Consider the following 21,071-nt stretch of genomic DNA (forward strand, 5'->3'; position numbering starts at 1 on the left):
CAGACGCACCTCAGTGGCCCCATTCATCTGCTGGGCTAAGATGACTCTGATCACCTTACATTTCTCTTCTGCCTTTCTTCACCCAGGGTTCCAGAGCACTCTAGCCATGTGCAAACCACTTCAGCTACCACTGAAATGCAGCCACCTCTGAGTAGGGGTACAGATGCTGCCTAATAATTCACATCAGCACTTTAGGAGAGATGAGGTGACGAGTCCCACACAGTTGAAATTGGAAGAGGGAGAGGAGGCAGAATATAATAACCCGGACTGGAATTGGGTCTGGACATTAGGGCTAATCCCCTAACTCTTACAAAAAATGCATGAGATTTATAAGCACCAGTGGTCAGGAATGTTAGGTCTCATCTCAAAGACAGGCGCTTCAGAAGCACAGCTGCCCCTGACATGATGCTGGGACAGTGGAGTATTGTTGAACTGTGACCTTTCCATCAGAGGTCACAAAAGGGTCTTAAATCTGTCTCGTTGGTGTTCAACCATTCAAGTGCTCTTTTGACCTGTAGTCTGGAAATGTGGGGTACTTGGTCGTTATGGGCCTCCCCCCACTTTGGAGCCTCCTTGGACCAGAAGGGTACAGGGAAAGAACATGTTGTTTGTGAAAGGGGAGGAGAGTGTTTGGAAGGATTTCCCATGGAAAGTGGGTCCTTGGAGGGTCCTGTGGGATATGAGAGGCTGGCAGGAGTGAGGTGTAGACTACCTGAGACGGAAAGGGCTGGTAACATCGGCTATTATTAAGGTTGCCTGACGCTTCCCATAGTAAGATCCTATTTTCAGTTGCTTATAACTTGGCTAAATTTTAGCCATTTGAGCTGGAACTTTTTCATGCAGAGTGTCTGCCTTAGGGCTAAATATTTTTTGGAACATTTCAGCTAAAACAGTTCAGCTGCTCCCCAAAACAAAGCAAGGGAAAATACATTGCTTTATCTGTGGCAAAAAATTCTCTTTTCTTTGCAAAACTCTAGTGCCCAGTGCTTTGGAGCAGGGATTTGAAATTTGGCAGGCTGGTGGCCTTTGTGTCAGGGATGTGCCTTTTGCTTTCCCTGTGAAAATCTGCCCAAATTTGGTCTAATTATAAGCCTTTGTAAAATAGCAGTTTGCACACGCTCAGCAAAGAGTTGTTAGATTTTACAGTAGTTCCCTGGAGCACACTTGCCACCAGAGCCTGGAATGGAACCCAAGATTCCAGAGTCTCACCATTCCTCTGCTGTCAGCAACAATCTATGGAAACCCACTGGCAAAGTGACCCAGGGTCCTCTAGTGCTGCTCCACACAAAGGATGACAACCTACTACTGCTGTCGGTTACTCTGTTAGCTCAAGCGACAGAGGTCTGTATTGTGGCTCTAAAAGTTCCAACTCTGCTGATGACCTGTATGGGTGTTTATATGGTGCCACGTGATGGAATTTCAGTTTTTTTGTTGGGTTTTAAAAAAGTACCCAAACCCTCGGAAATTACATACAACCCTCCTGTCCCAAAAAAACCAAACCAAACCAAAAACCAAATAAGGCTGCAAAGTCAAATAGGAATTGTCAGAGTTAAGGTTGCTTGTTGCTTATGGCAAGGCCAGGGTCTTGTGTGTAAAATAGTATGTGATCATGTAACTAAAGACTGTATCATAAGGCACACACTCAAGGAGGCCAAATAAAGATTACACAGGCAACTTTAATTCTAGCATTTCCTATTTTTTGAGTGCTTAACAGTGGCCCTGAGAGAACCCCAGTGCCAGAGGGCAATGGGCGCTTTAGTATCTAGCAGTGAGCCTGAGCTGGTCTGACCAGTGTACTCCAACTCACGTTGTCATAATCTGTATCTAACAGGTCTCATGTAAGGTATCATATGTGAACTGATAAAATGCTGGTCGCTAGTATTATTCTGTGGTGTATGTATGGGAGATACGAGAAACATTTTGTGATGGAAATGTATTCTCAAGTGTTTTTGGCAGGTACGGTTTAAGTCAACCCACCCTAGAAAAAGGAACATGGTCCCTCCTGCTTGACTTTGCCTCCAATGTAAATTGAACATAGAGAGGAAATGAAAGGACGCTTACATAAAAGGTAAACAAAGCCATCAAATGACTAGTGAATTGGGGAGAGAGCCACTTAACTATCTCAGTAGGGGGAGGAGACTGCAAAAATGAACATGGCGTCAGCTCCTTGGTGGACCCAGCAAGCTGAGCCCCCAGGAGGGCTTCCTGACTTTGAAAACAAAGATAAAACATTGAGGATATAAGCAGAGAGGAAAAGCCGTTTTGGCATCCTGCACCTGAAGAGACAAAGAAGCCAAATGCTTTAAACTCTGTGTTGGGTCCTGGCTAAGAACTGGCCATTCGTGCTGGAAGAACATCACTTGGAACAAGAGGCTCTAGTTTAAATTAGGTTTTAGTTTTAGAAGAGCATTTTTACTTTTGTTTGTAGACATTTCTGTCTCAGTTCGGCCTGTTTGGTATCACTTGAATGTCTGTGCTTTGTCAATAAACTTATTCTTGTTTTATTACGCCACCACCTCCATACATTGTTTCACATGGAAGAGTAAAATCCTCTACCAAGCGAACGGGCTGGTGCTGCATACTGTCTCGCCAAAGGAGCAGCAAACTCAGTAAGGAGGGCTACAGTTAGAGGGGCTGAGCTCTGCAGTGGAGATGGTTTGGGGTAGACTTGGGGCTAGCGGGGCTGGTGGTGTCACTCCAAAAGGAGTAACCAGGCTGGTGGAAGCGAAGGTGAACTATTTTACCGCTGTTGTCAGGGCTCTGAGTCAAAGCTGCCCAGCACGGAAGCACCAGGGTTGCAGGGTGGGCGGTGTAAAAACCCCTTACTGGTCTTTACAACCTTAATTATTTTTTAAACATAGTTTGTTTGTTTTTAAACGCCCCCCCCCCCCAAGATCATGGACCTTACACAACTTACCCCACTTCAGAGTGTGTGTATCTGCCTCTGTTGGCGAATGCCTTCCCCATGGCACTCCCCAGATAAAGGTTGTGAGTAGGTGTCCCTGCCCACAGTTGCCTGCAGATGTTGCCTATTGGGTCAGACAGTGTCACTGCTCCTCCAAAGGAGCGTTTCCTGCCAGATGTGAGCCAATGACAGTGCGTCCCCTCTTCACTGGGTTCTCCGGGAGGGCCGTGGCGAAGGAGTGAGGCTAAAAGCTGAGCACGTCCGCCTAGCAAAGCGCCTCGTGTTAGCGAGGCCGTGTCCCCTCTCCATCGCTCCCTGCCCCAAATTGTAATAACATGATCGTGCTATTTTTGGTTCCTTATTTGCGTGGAAAGCCTGTTGTTTTTTCTTTCCTCTTTCAGAATCCAATTTTCTCTTGACATTTCTGCCTAATGTAGCTAAACATGACCTTTGTGAAAGGACACTTCCAGCAAGATGTGCTCCCTCCTCTGCAGCTGTGTCTGCCGCTCTTCTACATCTTTCTCTATCTCTCACCCATCCCCTTTTCCACCCTCCCCTCTTCTCTCTCTGGTGTGGGGACTGTAGAGCATTTACCGGCTAATCTTTCTGTAGCGATGGGAGTTTCCTACCCTCTCCTCAGCTGGCAGTGCCAGGCTCCCGAAGGCTGACTCTTCTCCGAGGGACACTGAAGCCTGATTCTCTGAGGCATGCCTGCAAGTTGTGCCCATTTCTCAAGACTTTCCCGCGGATGGGAAGTAGGAGCTGTGGGCTTGTCTACATGGAGACTTAGTGCGTGGCAAGGTGGGGTGTAGACCTCCAGCATGCTAGCCTGCCATGCACTAACTGGCTGTGTGGACCTTGCTGCCGCGAGTTCTGTAGTGTGGTTTGATCCACTGCTGAGTGAAACTGTAGTCGGTCTAAGCGCACAATGGAACTCTTACCATGCAATAGCGAGGTCCACACGGCCTGTTAGCATGCAGCAGGCTAGCGCATTGTGGATTTACACCCCAGCTTGCCAGGCGCTAAATCTCCTTTTAGACAAACCCAGTGTTTCCACAGCGTTGGGAATTAAGGGATCTTTGCTGCCTCAGTGAGATTCTTGCAGTTTGCAGTGCTTTGTGCGTGCTATGATGTATGTAGCGTGACATGAAGCCACGGCTTATGGATGCAGCAGTGTCATGTGGCTACAAACACACAGCTGTATGACACCAGCTGGGTGGGGTTTATCCCCTAACCAAAGTGAACAACACATACTGGGGAGTGTTTGCCTTGTAAGCAGCATAGATGTGCCTGGGCTTCAACTGCAGAATTCCAGATCTGACCTCTTCAGGAGAGGTTGTTCTAGGTTAGAGCAACCCCTGGGCTGTTCTAAACTATGCTGTCTTGAATCTGAGTGGCAGAGAGGTGGCTTCAAGTGACATTTGCCTTTCAACACCTGGCTATGGCTTGTGTGCTACGTGTCTCATAAAGCACACCTAGAATCTGCCATTGACTCTCTCCTGGGGGCTGGATGGCACACTGGCTTGTTATTGCAGCATCTCTCAGGCAGGTTGGGTTGCAGAGGCCAGGGTGTCTCAGGTGGGCTGGCTGGGCAAAGACACAGAGCAGGCAGGTTTCCAGGGGCTTTGTGAGGAAGATGGTGAGGAGTTCTTTCAAGCTGGAAAGGTAAAACTCCTTCAGAGACTCCTGTACCCAAAAAAGATCAGTTTGGATTTGTAGGACCCATCCCTTTAATCGCCCCTAGCACTACACACCTGGCCTCACTGTATATTGCTTTCTTATTCTGAGAGTAAGAGCCAAATGAATCTAATAGCCCAAACCCTTCAGCCTCCTTCATGTATCAAACCCACATAGAGCCGAAGTCAGTGCCTCTCCGTGTCCACTCTCAATGCTGCCTTATGTTTATCCCATTTCCCTGAGTCTGGTGGGAATCCTTGTGCCTGGCCTATAGCAAACTTAGCTGCCTTCGTGCCACCTCCTCCTCTTGCCCCATATTTCCTCTTTAGCTGGCTGCAGATTTAATGAGGCTCTGGGTCTCTTGTTCATGTCTCTTGCTCTTGGTTGCCGTTCTCAGTGAATAAGGTCACAGCATGAATGATCTGTGCAGCCAAGGAACCGTTGTCATAGTTGATTAATTGCCATGCCTGCCCAGGCATAGGTGACCAGGGCAATGATGATTCAGATGGGCCAGCAAAGAGGAGGGAAATTAGAGGATGAGGAGGGGGTTGAGTGGCATGAGAGACCGAAAAGTGTCAGTGCTTTAATGGGAGGCAGGGAGATCAAGGAGAGTGGTGCCATTGGTGGTTAATAAGGGTGCAGAACCCCACTGCTGAGAAGGGGGAAAGAAGGTCCTGAAGCAACTCTACTCTGCAAATCCTGTTCACTGGCTGTTAGTTGCTGGCATGCAGTGATGGAGCTGGCTTCCCGTTCCTCCCCAAGCAGCAGGCTCTCCCCCACTACCAGCACTGCAGGAATGGGCTCCCCAACCAAAGACTCTCCTGGGCAGACATTGCTGCCTCTGCACTCAGGGTGTAGGACCCCAGATCTCAGCCTTCGCTGTGTGGGGGTGTGACTTAAATAGAACAGATAATGACTTCAGAGGCTACTGACATTTACTGCTGAACTTCCAATTAGAGCCTAAACTCGGGGTTCACCTGCGATCCTCCCCTACCTCTTGGTTCTTGCTGTAAAATGGGAGTTCAGTTGGGAAGAGGAGAAGGCAGAGTTAATTAGGCTGTAATTAGGAGAAGGCTTTCTGATCACTCACACTGATGATTAATGGTTTGGAGTTTTTTCCCCTAGTTTCTGCAGCTGTGGTGTTTCATGCTCAAGTTGTTGCAGGTGCAAAAACTTCAGCTGGCAGGAGTGAGCTGAATTTGTGTGTGTAGACTGAGCTGCCAGGTGTGTAGCTTTGATGTGCCAAGCTGTGAGGGCTAATTCTTCTTCGAGTGCTTGCTCATGTCGATTCCGTGTTAGGTAAGCGCGAGCCCACGTGCACGGCTGCCGGAGATTTTTGCCTTACTGTTATCCATAGGGCCAGGTCTGGAGCCCCATGCTCGTGCGCTGGTATATGAGGTGCCACCAGCCCTGCGCCCTGTCAGTTCCTTCTTACTGCCCTGGGTGGTTGCTGGAACGCCTTTCCTCTTGTGACTGCAAGCGCTTATAGTGGTTCTCTTTCATAGTTTCTTGTATATAGTTGTTCATAGAGTTAGTATTTAATAGTTGGTAAGTTACAGTTAGTGAGTGGTCCTCTTAGGGATGTCGGCCCTGGGATGGGGCATGCCCCAGTCCCTGGGCTTCAAACCGTATTACGCTTTCCATAAGCCTATGCTTGTGAGCGATCCCCATGCAAATTGTCTGAAGTGTTTGGGGGAGATGCACATTAAAGATAGGTGCCGATTCAAGACCTCTGTAGAGCTGCTCCCTGGTCGTCAGTCCATACCTTTGTGTCCCATTACACCATCACCCAGCAAGCTCGGGACGATTCCAGCTTCAACAGAGCAGTGTTGCAAACAGCACATCCGTGAACTCTGAGCCCATCTCCAGGGATACTGCTTGGGAGTCACCTAACATGGAATCACCATGAGCAAGCACTCGAAGAAGAAAAAATGGTTACTAGCCTTCCGTAACGGTTGTTCTTTGAGGTTTGTTGCTCATGTCCATTCCATGAGTTGGAGTTGACAGCAAGAAGGAACTGAGAGGGCATAGGGCTGGCAGCGCCTCATATACCAGCGCATGAGCACGGGGCTCCAGAGGGCGCCAGAGCCGGCCCTACGGATACCACTAAGGCAAAAATCTCTGTTAGCCAGGCACATGGGCACACACGCTCACCTAACATGGAATGGACATGAGCAGCACATCTCAAAGAACAAGTTATGGAAGGTTAGTAACCATTGTTTTTTTTTTTTTGAGCATGGGTTGAAGATCCATTGAACATTTAGCCTTTTACAAAATTTAGGTTCTTTGTTTTTCCTGTCATCTTAAAATGAACCCATAATAAAATATAGGTGACCCTTCTGTGTGTGTGTGTGTGTGTGTGTGTGTGTGTCTCTCTCTCTCTCTCTCAAACTCTGCCTCTGTCCTCTCTGAGCTAGTCTTTGACCCCCGTTTGCTCTCTCTCCCGTCTCCAGCTCTTTTTGTCTCTCTCCTTCTTTTACTTGAGTCAGTAGATGTGGGCACTGGTTTGTAAAACGTTCCCAGAGACAGAAGAGGTCGCATTTCTGTAGTTTGGGGTGGAGTGGTACTAGGATGTGGTTGCTCCTAGTTGCTACAGCAGTAGTCCCTTTTGGTGTGAATGACGCAGAGCCTAATGGGAAAACAAATATACAAATCCTATTTTAAAATTTCCCTTCTCTGTGTTACTGTTAACACTTTAGACTATCACAGCTGAAATAATTCTAAAGATTAGCATTTATTTCATACCATGCAGTTTATTTATCTCTTGTATTTCACTCGAGTTTGGAGAGTGAAACCGGGCTGATCAGTTTTCCTTTCTGTTTGTAGCTGGTTCCCTTTCCGGTTCTCAGGTATGGTTGCAGGGAATTGTTCTGTTTGTCTTTTTCACTCTGCAACAGAATATGGACTGTTTTCACAAAAAGGAAAGGAAGTCTTCTATCCACATTCAGTGTCATGAAAATATTTTTACTAAACCTTAAGTTGGGGCCTTAGATGACTGGACAGCCTTCCTGTAGCTGTAAATTGTAGAGGAAAATTCTGAGCTCTGAGGAACCCCGAAGGGTCTGGTTGCAGAGGGAATTATTCACCATGAATTCTTTCTCTTGTTAATTTTCAGAAACCTCTCCGATAACCGGCTTACCACTCTGTCATGGCAACTCTTCCAGACACTGAGACTTTCTGAACTGTAAGTTCCATCCTGGAGGGATCTCCTGGGAGTGGGGGGAGGTGGGGGAGAGGTACAGAAAGTCCCCCCCACCCCCCCAAAAAAGATCAGTTTTGAAACCTGTGATGTATGAGTGTGAATAATTATCTAAAATCCCAGAGGGCAGAGTGAATTCTGAAAGGGGTTCCTGGGCATGGATGCTCCAGAGCCCAGCTGCTTCTCTGTTAACTTCATAACATCTTGTGAATTGACGTTCGGGGCTGATGATAAAGCCATTTCTGGGCTTATAATGGTTTGGCTAAATGCAAGGCCAGATTTTGAGGGGACCTCTGTAAGGACCAGACCCTGTGAGATGGGAAGAGTCCTCCACTCCCATTCATTTGCAGGCTGTGGTTGGTTGTATGGCAAGGGTCATCCAGTGTGGAGGGGTACGTTTCGTAGTCGATGGTGGCTGTAATGGTGGGTGACTCCCTGGCTCTTGAGTAACCAAGGCACCTGCCAGATCCTGTGTGGACGAGAGGCGAGTATCTCTCCTGGGTCACCTGAGGGCTGCAGCCCACTGAATTATGGATAAAGCATGCTCTACTGCGTCTGAAGAGTAAGTGGACATGAAATCAATGAAGCACTGCCCCGGTGACCTGTTTTGTTGAGTTTTAGAAATAGTTGTTAGGTGGATATAAAAAAAAAATGTGTGATTTATCCCAGAGGATCATGGGATATCCCATTCATCCTCACCTGTGATCAATACAGCTGTAAGCTAGAAGTGACTTATGAAAGAATAATGACAGTCTTTCAAGTGGGAGTAAATGTGTTATCACCGCTGTTACTGCAGTGTATTTTATTTCTGTCAAATTGTTAAATGAAAAATACTAATAGTAATATTAGAAAATAAAGAAATACCCATCCGATGGGGAATCTGGCTCGCAGAGTTAAATGCTGGATTTGGAATTCATCTCTGCACTGATTGCAGCTCAGAAGGGTTCCAAGTCCTGCTCAGGTTTCAAGTTTAAAAGAGGTGAGTGGCTTCTAGTCTTAGGTTTCCATTTGTTCTCATTGCACCATCTGGCACAGTTCAGATTAGCAGTTGCTAGCCAAGAGAGGCCTATGAATGGAAGGCGGGGTGGGGACTGCAGGTCAGGACTGAGGTGCATTGGCAGAGTTTTTGGGGAAAGCCCAGGGCTGGGATAACGGGGTGCTGCAGATCAGGACTGGAGTACTTTTGCAGAAATCTTTGGAGCCGAGGGCTAGAACGGGGTATGCTGCAGATCAGGGTAAATACTCTCAATATTAATTTGTTTTTAAATGGTTCTGTCCCATTTGGTTATATTGCACTTCAAGTATATCCCGTGTCTACAACCCCACATCAGGCCAACACCAACAATGATGGAAACTGAGGATCCTTCATATTTGGGCAGCAAAAAATAGCCAAGAATCCTCTTTCTTGCCCTACAACAGGGATTTCGACCTGGTTGAGCTTGCTGCATGTTGTGGCAGCAGGATAACTCATGATCATTAGGGTAACTCATGGTTGATAGGCTGACCATCAGGTGAGCTGTATGAAGGAGGAGAATGGAAGTGGTGTAAACAGTTCAGTTCCTTTTGGAGCCTCCTGCAGAGACTGGTGGGAGAAGTAACATGGATGAAGTTGCTGGGGATCAAAGAAGGGGAAAAATGGCACTGCCATTATCAAGCGGTGTGGTGTTAGCTATCCCTTATAAAGCTTCAGGCCTCTAGTGCTGGGAAAGTATTAACTCCCAAGTGTGTGCTCCTCAAGCTATCAAAGTGGCTCCTAACATGGAAAAACCCATCAGGTTTATGCCTATGGGGGATGACTTCCTTTGAGTTGAATCAGAATCAGCATACAATTCAGATAAACAGATTACACGGCCCTTTGACTACGATGCCTCTCATCAGAAGTTTCCAGATGGGATCCTGCTCAGCAACCACTCTCCATCCATCTGGACAGTGGCCAGGCTGGTGGTCAGCAGTAGGACAGGACAGGGATGCTGCTCCGGGAAGTCTGGAAGAGAGAGGGGAATCTTTCTTAGCTGGTTGTGAGAGTACCAGTGTTGGTGGGAGGTGTGCTTTGAGCACTTCTCCTGGGGTAGAGATGAGGGTGGCATGGGTTCTACAGAACTTGAGATGTGGTTGAGAGAAGACTGAAAGGGGTGGAAATCAAACTACAAGGGTGAATAATCATGAATGCAAAGCTGCTAGAGAGTGAGGGGGAAAGAGAGAACTGAATAGATATATTGCACACAGATTTGACCCCTAAAGCTCAGAGGGCAAGATGAGTGAAATGAGGAATAAATCTCCAGCAGGCTGGGGAGAGGTTAAGAACTGACGGGCAAGGAGAAACATAACATTTAAAAATCCCAAGAGGCTCAGCCAGTATAAGACATTTATGTCACGTCAAACTACAAGATGGGTTACGAGACTTGGGAGCGGGGTGGAATACACAGTCCACACAAGGTGACAGTGTAGTACTAGTAGAAGCTAGAGAGAAAGCTGCAGCGTGAGGTTGGCAAAACTTGAAGGTGAGCCAAATCTCTCTTGAAAGGAAGAAAGTAATGAAATGAGAAGATAGATGCAGAGAGACAGCAAGCGTGAGACAGGCAGGTTGAGCCGTATGAGCTCTGCAAGGCCTTGGGGAGGCAGGAGAAATATTACAGAAGACACAAGAACACATGTTCGCATGATGTGTGCTATCCTCCAGAGCGATAGGAATATAGGAAGATGAGATGGGGACAAGCTGGCCTTCTAATGGCAACAGCTGCTGCTGCTCAAGGCCAAAGATGGAGCGGTGGTTACCGAGAGGATATCCGGTAGAGTAGATAGCCCCAGCTGGTAGGAGGGGCTTGTCACTTGAACATAACCAGGCAAAAATGATGTGTTAGCATTTCAGGGCATCAAGAGACAGAAATGTCAGTGCAGGTAAAGATGCCCTCGGGGGGCCAGCTGAAAGAAGTGGAGCAAGCAGTCAAGGTAACGATGGGAATGTGACAGATTGGAGACCTGGGAAGTGTAAAGAGTTCAAATGACTCTACTAAAATGTGCCAGACAAGCCTTGACTCTTTGGGACAATACGTGTTAAATGGCTTTCCTGGGGAATCCCTGGGGAGTGTTTAACAAAAATGCCACAACTCCGATTTTGCAAGAACCCAACTTTTTGGAGCTACACCCTGAGGAGAGGGCCATCGACTGTTGATTGCCTGTTCCCAGAGACTGAAGATCAAAGGCCTGAGCTGTATAACGAAGTAGCTGATCTGTCTAGCTTTTATTCTGGTTCCGATTTAACGATTGATGTGAGCCCAGGGAAAACCCAGTTATGGGAGTTCAAGGACTGACAGCTGCCAGAGCCCTATGTTGGAGTTGGGGTGACCCCAGTAAGCTTTTAGTATGCATGTAGGTGCTTTTCTTGTGTTTTTGTCTGCTTCCGTTGTAATATTTTGACTTTCAGAATAAATGTGCTTATTTCAAAGGAGCTGTGTGTTAACTTATAGCGTCTGGCCACACACTGTTCATTGCCCTTGGGGAGAGAGCAAAGTGCAGACGCTGGCCATTTAGGGAGACTGGCTTGCTGGGGGTATCTGTGTAGATCAGGGAGCTGTACAGTCTCAAAGACCCCAGCCAGAAGGGAGTGAGATGCAGGTCACCGCCCAGGAGCGGTTGCAGCTGGAAGCCCTCGAGGGACCATGGAGGGGGAAATACAGGTACAGTTACTCTGAAACCATGACAGGGAGAAACAGCTCCTTGGGGAGGATTGGGAGGACGTGACATGAAATGGAGAGCGGCTAGAGAATGTCAGGCCTGATGAAGCCATTCACAGCAAACACTGGAGAGGAGAGAGCGTGGAAATAGTAATACCAGGACCATGCCACCCATAAGATCTGGCTGACATATGTGAATTTCCTGAGGAACTCCAAGCTTCAGTGGGTTTGTGTCTGCCGTTGAGGCACATGGAAGCAACAGCCTCATTGCAGGAATGAGTAGGTTTTTGCATGCTAGGGCTTCTTTGTCATTGGCCAGAGCCAACCTTCTCCCTAGCCAACAGTTCCTCCAGAGGGACTGACAAGAGGTCATCTCCTATTGATGATTTCTACACGTTCCCCACTCCTGCTGGTGCAGGGACCAAGCCACTGGTTCTTGGCATCAAACATAAGGCAGATCCCTTTTAGGGCAGGATGACTTTGTATGAATACAATACCGTGCACTACAAAGGAAAGTCCCGATCAACTCCTTTTTAGTCAACGCCGCAGGGACTTGAGAAACAAGAGGTTTGATACTGAAATATACCTCCTCCGCTCCTGGAAAAAGCCATGTCTGGGGATGGCTTGCTGTGAGTCAACCCCTAACTCTCCTAGGCTCAGACTGACCTTGAATGGCAGGTCTCCAGCCAAAGGATGTGCAGCTCTTGTGAGCCTGTAGTGTGCTGAGCTCATGGAAGCTTCAGAAACATGCTACGGCTCATAAACATTGGCCTTACAGCCCTTGTTGTCCAGAGGTCACTGCTGGCTTCCTCCGTCATGCCCTGGGAGAGCTTAGGGCTGACCTTTCAGGAGAGTTTTGTAAAAAACCTGCCCCCAAAACTGACCTTCTCAGGGCCGTGAGAGATCCAAGCCTTCCTTGCTCCAGTTGCATCTGTCATTTGATAAAACCTTGGCGTTACAGGCACTCCTCCCTCACCCAGACCTCCAGTCCTTCTAAAGCAATCTGTAGCTGCCTTATTGACCTGCAAAACATTTCCATAGTGCTGTTGTGAGAGGTGACGGTGCTGAATGGGGCACAGAAGGGTGTCTGTTAATATCATGAGCACAAGTTAATTTCACATGTGTCCGTTGCTCAAGGACTTATTGCCACGGACAGGCACGCTAATGGAGTTGGCTATACACAAGAGGGGCTTCCCTGCTGGGTGCAGGGGACTAATTCAGCAACCAGAAACCATGCCTCGCTCTGTAGATTAAATCTCCCCTTCTCATTCCATTTCCTGCCACCAGGAGTTCTGAAATGATGAAGCCAGATATTTTTCCTTCTTTGCTGGACACCCTGATTCACTTGGAGGCTCAACAAAGTAGAGGCAGAGTCCCTGCCTGGGAGAGTGCTTTAAGCTGCAAGCATTCAAAACCTCAGCCCTAATTTTATAAGGCCCAAAGCAGACAATGGAAAGAAGGCACAGATCCCATTAGGAACTTTGCTGCAGGCACTTGTTTTAACCGGTGAATCGTATAGTGAGCTCGCGGAACCAGGGACAGGCTGTGAGGGTTCGACGTGCCCCACACAGCTGCGTTATTCTTGAGAGAATAGTTTTGAGATGATCACACATCTAAAACCATGGTCATCCCAGTGCATTCAGGGGCTCCTCAGGCCTCTGCCCCACAGAGCTCATTGGTTTTACTGGGAACAGGGTTGCTGGGGTAATCTCCAAAGGTTCTAGGCACTGCATTGTGGGATGTGGTTAGGAGGCTTGGCTGAACCAGGCAGCCGCAACACTTGCCGTTTCTATTCCATGCTGGGGAAAAGTCATTGTAGGCTGTTCTGTTGCGGCTAGAGCCCTTATTCCCAGTTGTCAGAGTGGCAGCCGTGTTGGTCTGTAGCAGCAAAAAGAACGAGGAGTCCTTGTGGCACCTTAGAGACTAACAAATTTATTTGAGCATACGCTTTCGTGGGCTAAAACCCACTTCATCGGATGCATGGAGTGGAAAATACAGTAGGAAGATATATAGACACACAGAGAACATGAAAAAATGGGTGTTGCCATACACACTGTAATGAGAGTTATCAATGAAGGTGGGCTATTATCAGCAGGAGAAAAAACCCTTTTGTAGTGATAATGAGGATGGCCCATTTCCAACAGTTGACAAGAAGGTGAGAGTAACAGTAGGGGGGAGAAATAAGCATGGGGAAATAGTTTTACTTTGCGTAATGACCCATCCACTCCCAATCTTTATTCAAGCCCAATTTAATGGTGACAAGTTTGCAAATTAATTCCAATTCAGCAGTCTCTCGTTGGAGTCTGTTTTTGAAGTTTTTTTGTTGTAATATTACGACTTTTAGGTCTGTAATTGAGTGACCAGGGAGATTGAAGTGTTCTCCGACAGGTTTTTATAATTCTTGATGTCTGATTTGTGTCCATTTATTCTTTTATGTAGAGACTGTCTGGTTTGGCCAATGTACATGGCAGAGGGGCATTGCTGGCACATGATGGCATATTTTACATTGGTAGATGTGCAGGTGGACGAGCCTCTGATAGTGTGGCTGATGTGATTAGGTCCTATGATCGTGTCCCCTGAATAGATATGTGGGCACAGTTGGCAACGAGCTTCGTTGCAAGGATAGGTTCCTGAGTTAGTAGTTCCGTTGTGTGTGGTTGCTGGTGAGTATTTGCTTCAGGTTGAGGGGCTGTCTGTAAGCAAGGACTGGCCTGTCTCCCAAGATCTGTGAGAGTGAGGGATCGTCCTTCAGGATAAGTTGTAGATCCTTGATGATGCGCTGGAGAGGTTTTAGTTGGGGGCTGAAGGTGATGGCTAGTGGCGTTCTGTTATTATCTTTGTCGGGCCTGTCCTGTAGTAGGTGACTTCTGGGTGCTCTTCTGGCTCTGTTAATCTGTTTCTTCACTTCAGCAGGTGAATATTGTAGTTGTAAGAACGCTTGATAGAGATCTTGTAGGTGTTTGTCTCTGTCTGAGGGGTTGGAGCAAATGCGGTTGTATCATAGAGCTTGGCTGTAGACAGCGGATTGTGTGGTGTGGTCTGGATGAAAGCTGGAGGCATGTAGATAGGCACAGTGGTCAGTAGGTTTCCGGTATAGGGTGGTGTTTATGTGACCATCGCTTATTAGCACCATAGTGTCCAGGAAGTGGATCTCTTGTGTGGACAGGTCCAGGCTGAGGTTGATGGTGGGATGGAAATTGTTGAAATCATGGTGGAATTCCTCAAGGGCTTCTTTTCCATGGGTCCAAATGATGAAGATGTCATCAATGTAGCGCAAGTAGAGTAGGGACGTTAGGGGACGAGAACTGAGGAAGCGTTGTTCTAAGTCAGCCATAAAAATGTTGGCATACTGTGGGGCCATGCAGGTACCCATAGCAGTGCCGCTGACTTGAAGGTGTACATTGTCCCCAAATGTGAAATAGTTATGGGTGAGGACAAAGTCACAAAGTTCAGCCAGGAGGTTTGCCGTGACATTATCGGGGATACTGTTCCTGACGGCTTGTAGTCCATCTTTGTGTGGAATGTTGGTGTAGAGGCTTCTACATCTATAGTGGCCAGGATGGTGTTTTCTGGAAGATCACCAATGGATTGTAGTTTCCTCAGGAAGTCCGTGGTGTCTCGAAGATAGCTAGGGGTGCTGGTAGCGTAGGGCCTGAGGAGGGAGTCTACATAGCCAGACAATCCTGCTGTCAGAGTGCCAATGCCAGTGTTACAGCTGGTGATTGTATAGTATCTGTGAGGACAGGTGTTTGTGCTGGAGTATAAGGGGGTGGTGAGCCACTGGTGTTCCGACCAACACCTTTCCACTTAGTGTAGGCAGGGACTAGGCATCTTTTGCTGACTCGCTCCTTACCAACTGCTGCTGCATATTTCTGAGATTGTCTTCCTAGGTGCTCCTCGCCTCTCCTGGCCACCTAGACCCTTCCCCTGTACAAGTGTGGGGTTGCATTACATGCCGTTCATGTGTAGTCGCATGGGACTTCCTGAAAATGAGCCGTGTTAACTCTGAGCCCAATTTGGCTGCCGAGACTGGGTGCAGTTCTTCTCTCCTGGAATGAAACTGCCAGGCCCACTTTTGCCCATTCCCTCTGCCTCCTGAGCCATGAGAACCATTCTCAAAGCTCACTTGATGTGTGCTGTGCTGCTGTGTGTCTCCTCCCCTGCCCAGCCATGGATGGAATATGCTAGACCAGCATGCGGGTCCATTTCCCTTTGCTGGCTCATTCCTTTAGCTTAGAAGGCAGATACACTTGATAGATTAGATCCCAGTTCACTTATACATGTGCATTTCTGATTTCTCAAAGCTGTGGCTTGTTTTTTTAAATGAGGTGTCTTAAGGAAGCGGAATGATTGTCGTCCCCCCCGCCCCCTCCCCCCCGAGAGGCAGTAACCTGGCTGTGGGTTGGGAATACCTCCAGCCTGAATATATAAACTAAAATGCGCTTTGAATCTTCTTGTCCTTTCCTGGAGTAAAACATGCAGAATCCAGCTCATGAGAAAGAACCCTCAGCCTTTAGATCTTGCTGTAGCTCCGATACGGCTGTTAAGCATATGGCAGCAACTAAGTGAAATTAACTTCCAGAGGCTGCTGAGGAAAGGGATCACAGCTGTGGAGAAAATTAGCTCCTTCTCTTTCTAAGTTGCAGCCTCACAGGGAGGATAGCTTGGTTTTCTGAGATGGCCATGCATCCCTTGGTCGTTCTGGTACTGAAATCTCTAATGCTGTCATTCTGGGTGCCTCACTTCAGGAAAGATGTGGACAATTTGGAGAGAGTCCAGAGGATGGCAACAAAAATGATAGAAGGATTAGAAAACTTGACTTCTGAGGAAAGGTTAAACAAACTGGGGATGGTTTGGTCTTGAGAAAAGAAGACTGGTGGGGCGGGGGTAACCTGAGAACAGTCTTCAGGTATGTTAAGGGCTGTTGTAAAGAGCAGGGTGATGTGTTCTCCATGTCCACAGAAAGAAGGACAAGAAAGCTTAATCTGCAGTGAGGGAGATTGAGGGAAAACTTTCTAGCTAGAAGGATAGTTAAATTCTGGAATAAGCTTCCAAGGGAGTGTGGTGGACTCTCGCTCTCCCGCTCAGAAGGAGGCCACTCGTTTAGGTGCCTTCGGGCTTGTCTGGCCAAGGCATGAAGCTGCAGAATAGTCTAGGGCCCTTGTCTCCACCCAAGGTGGAGCAAGGCCCCCCAGGTCCTCTAGTTCCCAGCCCCACAATAGGGCTGGGCACCAGACGGTCATGGCCAGGCTTTAGCCTGGGCTTGGGGAGGCTCAAGCTGCCAGCAATTAAACACTGGCTACAGAGGGCTGGCTTCGGCCGGGGCAGGGCTCCGGCCGCCAGCAAGGCAATCACAGTCTATGGAGTTGGTGTGGGCCTGGGCTTGAGGAGGCTGAGGCTGCCAGCCAACAAACAGTCTCTAGGATGGCTTTAGCCTGGCCGTGGCTCCGTGTATAAGGGAGCTGGTAAGGAAGGATCCTTCTTCAGAGGGGGAGCTTCCCTGCACAGTGTAGGGAGTCGGCCACCCGGGGAAGGAGGAGGTGGCAGGGGGATGCTGGCCCACCCTACTCCACCGCGTCCCAGCCCAGGGCCCTGGCAGAGGCACGTTTGGCTGCCCTTGCATCGGCGGGGATCCAGCCGCAACACACCGACTGAGCCACACCTGGCTCTGCAGCTGGGTGCTCCGTGGCTGCCCCTGGGCCACTTCCTGCCTCCCCGGGGTTTTGTACCTTTCGCTTCCGGGGCTTGTTGGGCTCCTCGGGGTACACCGCAGCCGGTAGTCCGGGCCACTCCTCGTCAGGGTCTCCCACTTCTGTGACTATTGGACAGTCAGGGGTAGGTTCCCCTCCTGGGCATGGCAGTACGGCAGGAGCATCCTTCTCTGGGATTCCGCCCCAACTGGGCTGCAGGGCCTTCCTCTTATATTTCCGGCCCCGCCCCGCCACTTCCAGTGAGGGAGGTGGGGCAGGCTAGGCTCCGCCCACCAAGGGGAGTGTAGTGGACCCTCTCTCTCCTGCTCAGAGGGAGGCCACTCGGCCTCACTGCGGGGAGGTTGTGGAATCCCCATCACTGGAGGCTTTTAAGAATAGGTTGGACAAACACCTGTCAGAGATGGTCTATATGTACTTGGTCCTGCCGCAGCACAGGGAGGCTGGACTTGATTACATCTTGAGGTCCCTTCCAGCCCTGCATGTTATGATTCTTGTGACATATGCCCGGCAGTTTCTTCCATCCTCTTGAGTTCTTAAAGCCTGATAAAAGTATTGGCATAAATGAATTGTCTCTTGGCCTGAAGTTGTATCTGTGACGTTTGGCATCCCGGTGGGTGCCTTCTAGCTGGACATACAGTGGTTGCCATTGAAAAGTCAGCATATGCCAATAGGTACCGTGCAGTGGCCAGAGCTATTTCCTCTGAGCACATAGGGAGAAAGCTCTGTTAATCTCGAGTACTGCTCCCAGCAAGTACTGCCTTCTTAACGGTAAACACTGGAATGCTGGGTGGCCTGGTGCCTGAGTTCTAACCGGAACACCTGGCAGCACAGCAGACATCCTACCACTGTAGTATCCGAGTGGGGCAACTACCATCCTTTTCTTCCTGGGAAACGGTTGTTTATATCACCCCACTAGGGTGCAGGGCACATGTCAAGGGAGTCAGATAACCTCCCTGTTCTGCGTTTAGGGCAACTGTAGACCTATTACAGGAGACAGTCCATGGGCTACAGTAGTTGTGGGAAAATAGAACAGAAGGGAAGGGTGCTTTTAAGTGGCATTGTTTGTAATGGTCAGGCATGAGCCTTGAGTCTTGATAGGGCCTGGCATGGAGTTGAGTGAGCAGAAAGAAGCATGTTTCAATTACTATGGACAGGGTGGTGGATGCAGGAGCAGAACAGCATGGGAGTCAAAATCCCTGTCTGTAGCATAAAGCATGTATCTTCCCCTCCTGTGAATCAGCTGGCCTGGCGGCACGGGTTCAAAGCAAGGGGAGCGGGTGTCTCCAGCATGCCAGGAGCGCTTTTGGGAAAAGCACAAATAAAGGAGAATCAGTAGATGTATCTGAAAAGCAGCCCGGTCCCCAGAGAGGCAAAGTGCCAGCTGCTGATGGCGCTCAGCGCGTCCAGTCGATGAGAGGAGTTAATTTGCGCAAAAGCTCCCCAGGGTGCCACGATTAGGGGGACTTACATCACTGACTCTGGGGCAGGCTGTTGGTAAATTCTTTCTGTGTGCTACTCCTTTATTATTCATGGGGCTTCATGCATTATCGATGGGCCAGAAAACTGCACTCTATTACTTACAGATCTGCCCCTGAAGTGCTGTGAGGGCGGCGGCTCTCGCAGGCAACCTGATTTCAGGGCCATGTTTCCAGCCAAGTAGAATTTCCCCCTCTCTTCTAGTCTCCCCCTCCTCTCTGCTGAGTCTCAGGACATAACTCGCACTAACAAACCTGGTATTAGCAGAGACCAGAACGCCTACATATGTGCTGTCCCACTACTCAGCCAGCACCATGTGACCTCCCCTCCCTGCACATGGCCGACATCCTCTCACACTGATGAGAGGTACCTGTGTATCGAGGGGAGTGAGGACTCCAGATCTACAGCCATGCTGAAGTGAATTCAAGGCCTATTTTGGGCACCAGCGATGATAATAGTGGTGGGGGAGGATGCTTAAGTCATGCAGTGAGGGCTGCCATGTGCCCCCAAATCCACGAGACAGTCATGATGTTCGCAGGTTTGTCTTCCCTGAGCCTTTTTCTGCTAGATTACTGATGGGTCCCTGTTTTTTTTTCTTGTGTGACACCTGTATTCTAAAGGGTGTAGATTCTTGTGAGGGGAGAGGGAGGGATAGACCTGAAATGCCGCCCATCATCCAAGTTGAGCTACCACAATGATCAGCTGTAAAATATCGAACATTGTGCACATGGAATGTGACATCGCCAGGTTTCAGGATCAAGATCTTTTGAGAAAACAGGGGGAACTTGCCATCTCTCTTTGCACTCAGAGTTTCAGCAGCCCTGCAGTACACCCCATCAGAATCCGGTGTGTGGGTGGGGGCTATGTAGCTTTTTTTTAAATTAAAACTTAAATTTTGCAGAACAAGATGGATGAAGCCAGAGGAGTACTGGCATAGTGCCTCTGGCTTGGCCAACCCCTGGTACGTGGTGGTACAAAGATGCAGAATCCCTGTGTGGGGGTGTTTTGGGCTTGCTGAATCTTTCGTAACCTCAGAGTTGGAAAGGACCCTTCCATTTTCAGATGGCTGAGTCTGGACATCACAGCTCCTATGCCTCCTGGTTTCTCTTGGCTTCTGGTTGTGTCTGTGTTGGGAAATCCTGTCATGTCTCTGCCTGAGTCCTAAAGACCCTCTGTGACAGAATATATCCCTGTGTTCACACCCTACACACTATTGTAATAATGTTTGTACCAGGTTTACCTCGTGAGGTATCATTTAAAAACTCCTAATTTGCTGATCAGTAGTATAATGGCAAAATGCACATAGTGTTATATGTGAAGTTATAAACAGAAGCTGAGATCATGACAAGAAGTATGTTTTCCAGATTAAGTCTGGGGAGCGGTCAGACCAGTTCCTTGGAGACGAAGGGCGAGACACTACAGCCAGCTGTAAGCACAGCTAATGGACCATTACATGCTAAGTGGCTATTCTTTGGCAGGAAAGGAGGCAGGGGTACAAATCTACAGCTTAGCAAAGAAATAGCGTGGAGTTCCCTTGCACACAGACTGCCTGTCACCTTGCTCCCAGCTGGAAATGCTTCTCAAAGTGGGGAACAGAACTATAAAGGAAGGGGCAGACACTCCCTCTGTCTCTCCCTGTCCATTGTGTTCACAGCACCTGAAAAAACGAAGGAAGCAGCAGTTGGACTCTGGAGGAGGGGTCCTGACCTAAAGAGTTTGGTCAATAAGACTGCTGAAAGCATGTGGGGAGGAAACTTTGCTTTGAATCGAACACAGGTTGTTAAGTTAGGCACCGGTTGCATTTTATCTTTATTGTTCTTGTAACCATTTCTGACTTTTATGCCTCATTACTTGTACTCACTTAAAATCTATCTTGTTAATAAACTTGTTTTACTGTTTTATCTAATCCAGTGTATTCAAGTTGAAATGTCTGGATAACTATTTAAGGTAATATGATGATGTATTGCTCCCTTAAAGGAATAATGGACTAAATATATTTGTACTGTCCAGGAACATGCTGGGCAGTGCAATGCATGTATTTCAGGGGGAAGATCTAGGACTGGGAGTGCGTTGGGGTCACCCTGCAGTATAGCCGAGGCTGGAAAGAGCCAAGATGTGGCTGGCTGGCTGCAGCACACACATGGACATTGCTGGGAGTGACTTACACGCTGGAGGCTCTTTGTGAGCAGTCCAGGGTGGAGGCTACAGCAGCCCGGCCTTGTGAAGAACACCCCAGGTTACAGGGCAGGGGTGACACAGCACCTCACTAGTCTGGATTGTACCCTGGGATGTTACGCCCTTTCCCATGTTTCTCCATGTCACATCCGCAAGTAGCTCCCTCTTCTTATCCCAGCGGATACATCCTTACATCCCTCTTCTTACATTCTTCCAGCCAGCCTTCCATCCCCATGTGATGTGACCTCACGTCT

The 21,071-nt window shown here is 48.4% G+C and overlaps 1 protein-coding gene across 5 annotated transcripts in view; it reads left to right on the forward strand.

Annotated features, from left to right (window-relative positions):
* NTRK3 (neurotrophic receptor tyrosine kinase 3) overlaps nt 1–21,071 on the forward strand; it is a 325,185-nt gene that overhangs the window by 90,566 nt on the left and 213,548 nt on the right. For all 5 annotated transcript variants that reach the window (XM_037910851.2, XM_007060361.4, XM_043524704.1 and 2 more), the window contains one exon: nt 7,698–7,766. In XM_037910851.2, the coding sequence (XP_037766779.1) occupies nt 7,698–7,766 (69 nt within the window). The remainder of the gene's footprint in view (nt 1–7,697; nt 7,767–21,071) is intronic.

The sequence above is a fragment of the Chelonia mydas genome, chromosome 10, assembly GCF_015237465.2.
Source record: "Chelonia mydas isolate rCheMyd1 chromosome 10, rCheMyd1.pri.v2, whole genome shotgun sequence".
NCBI lineage: Eukaryota > Metazoa > Chordata > Testudines > Cheloniidae > Chelonia > Chelonia mydas.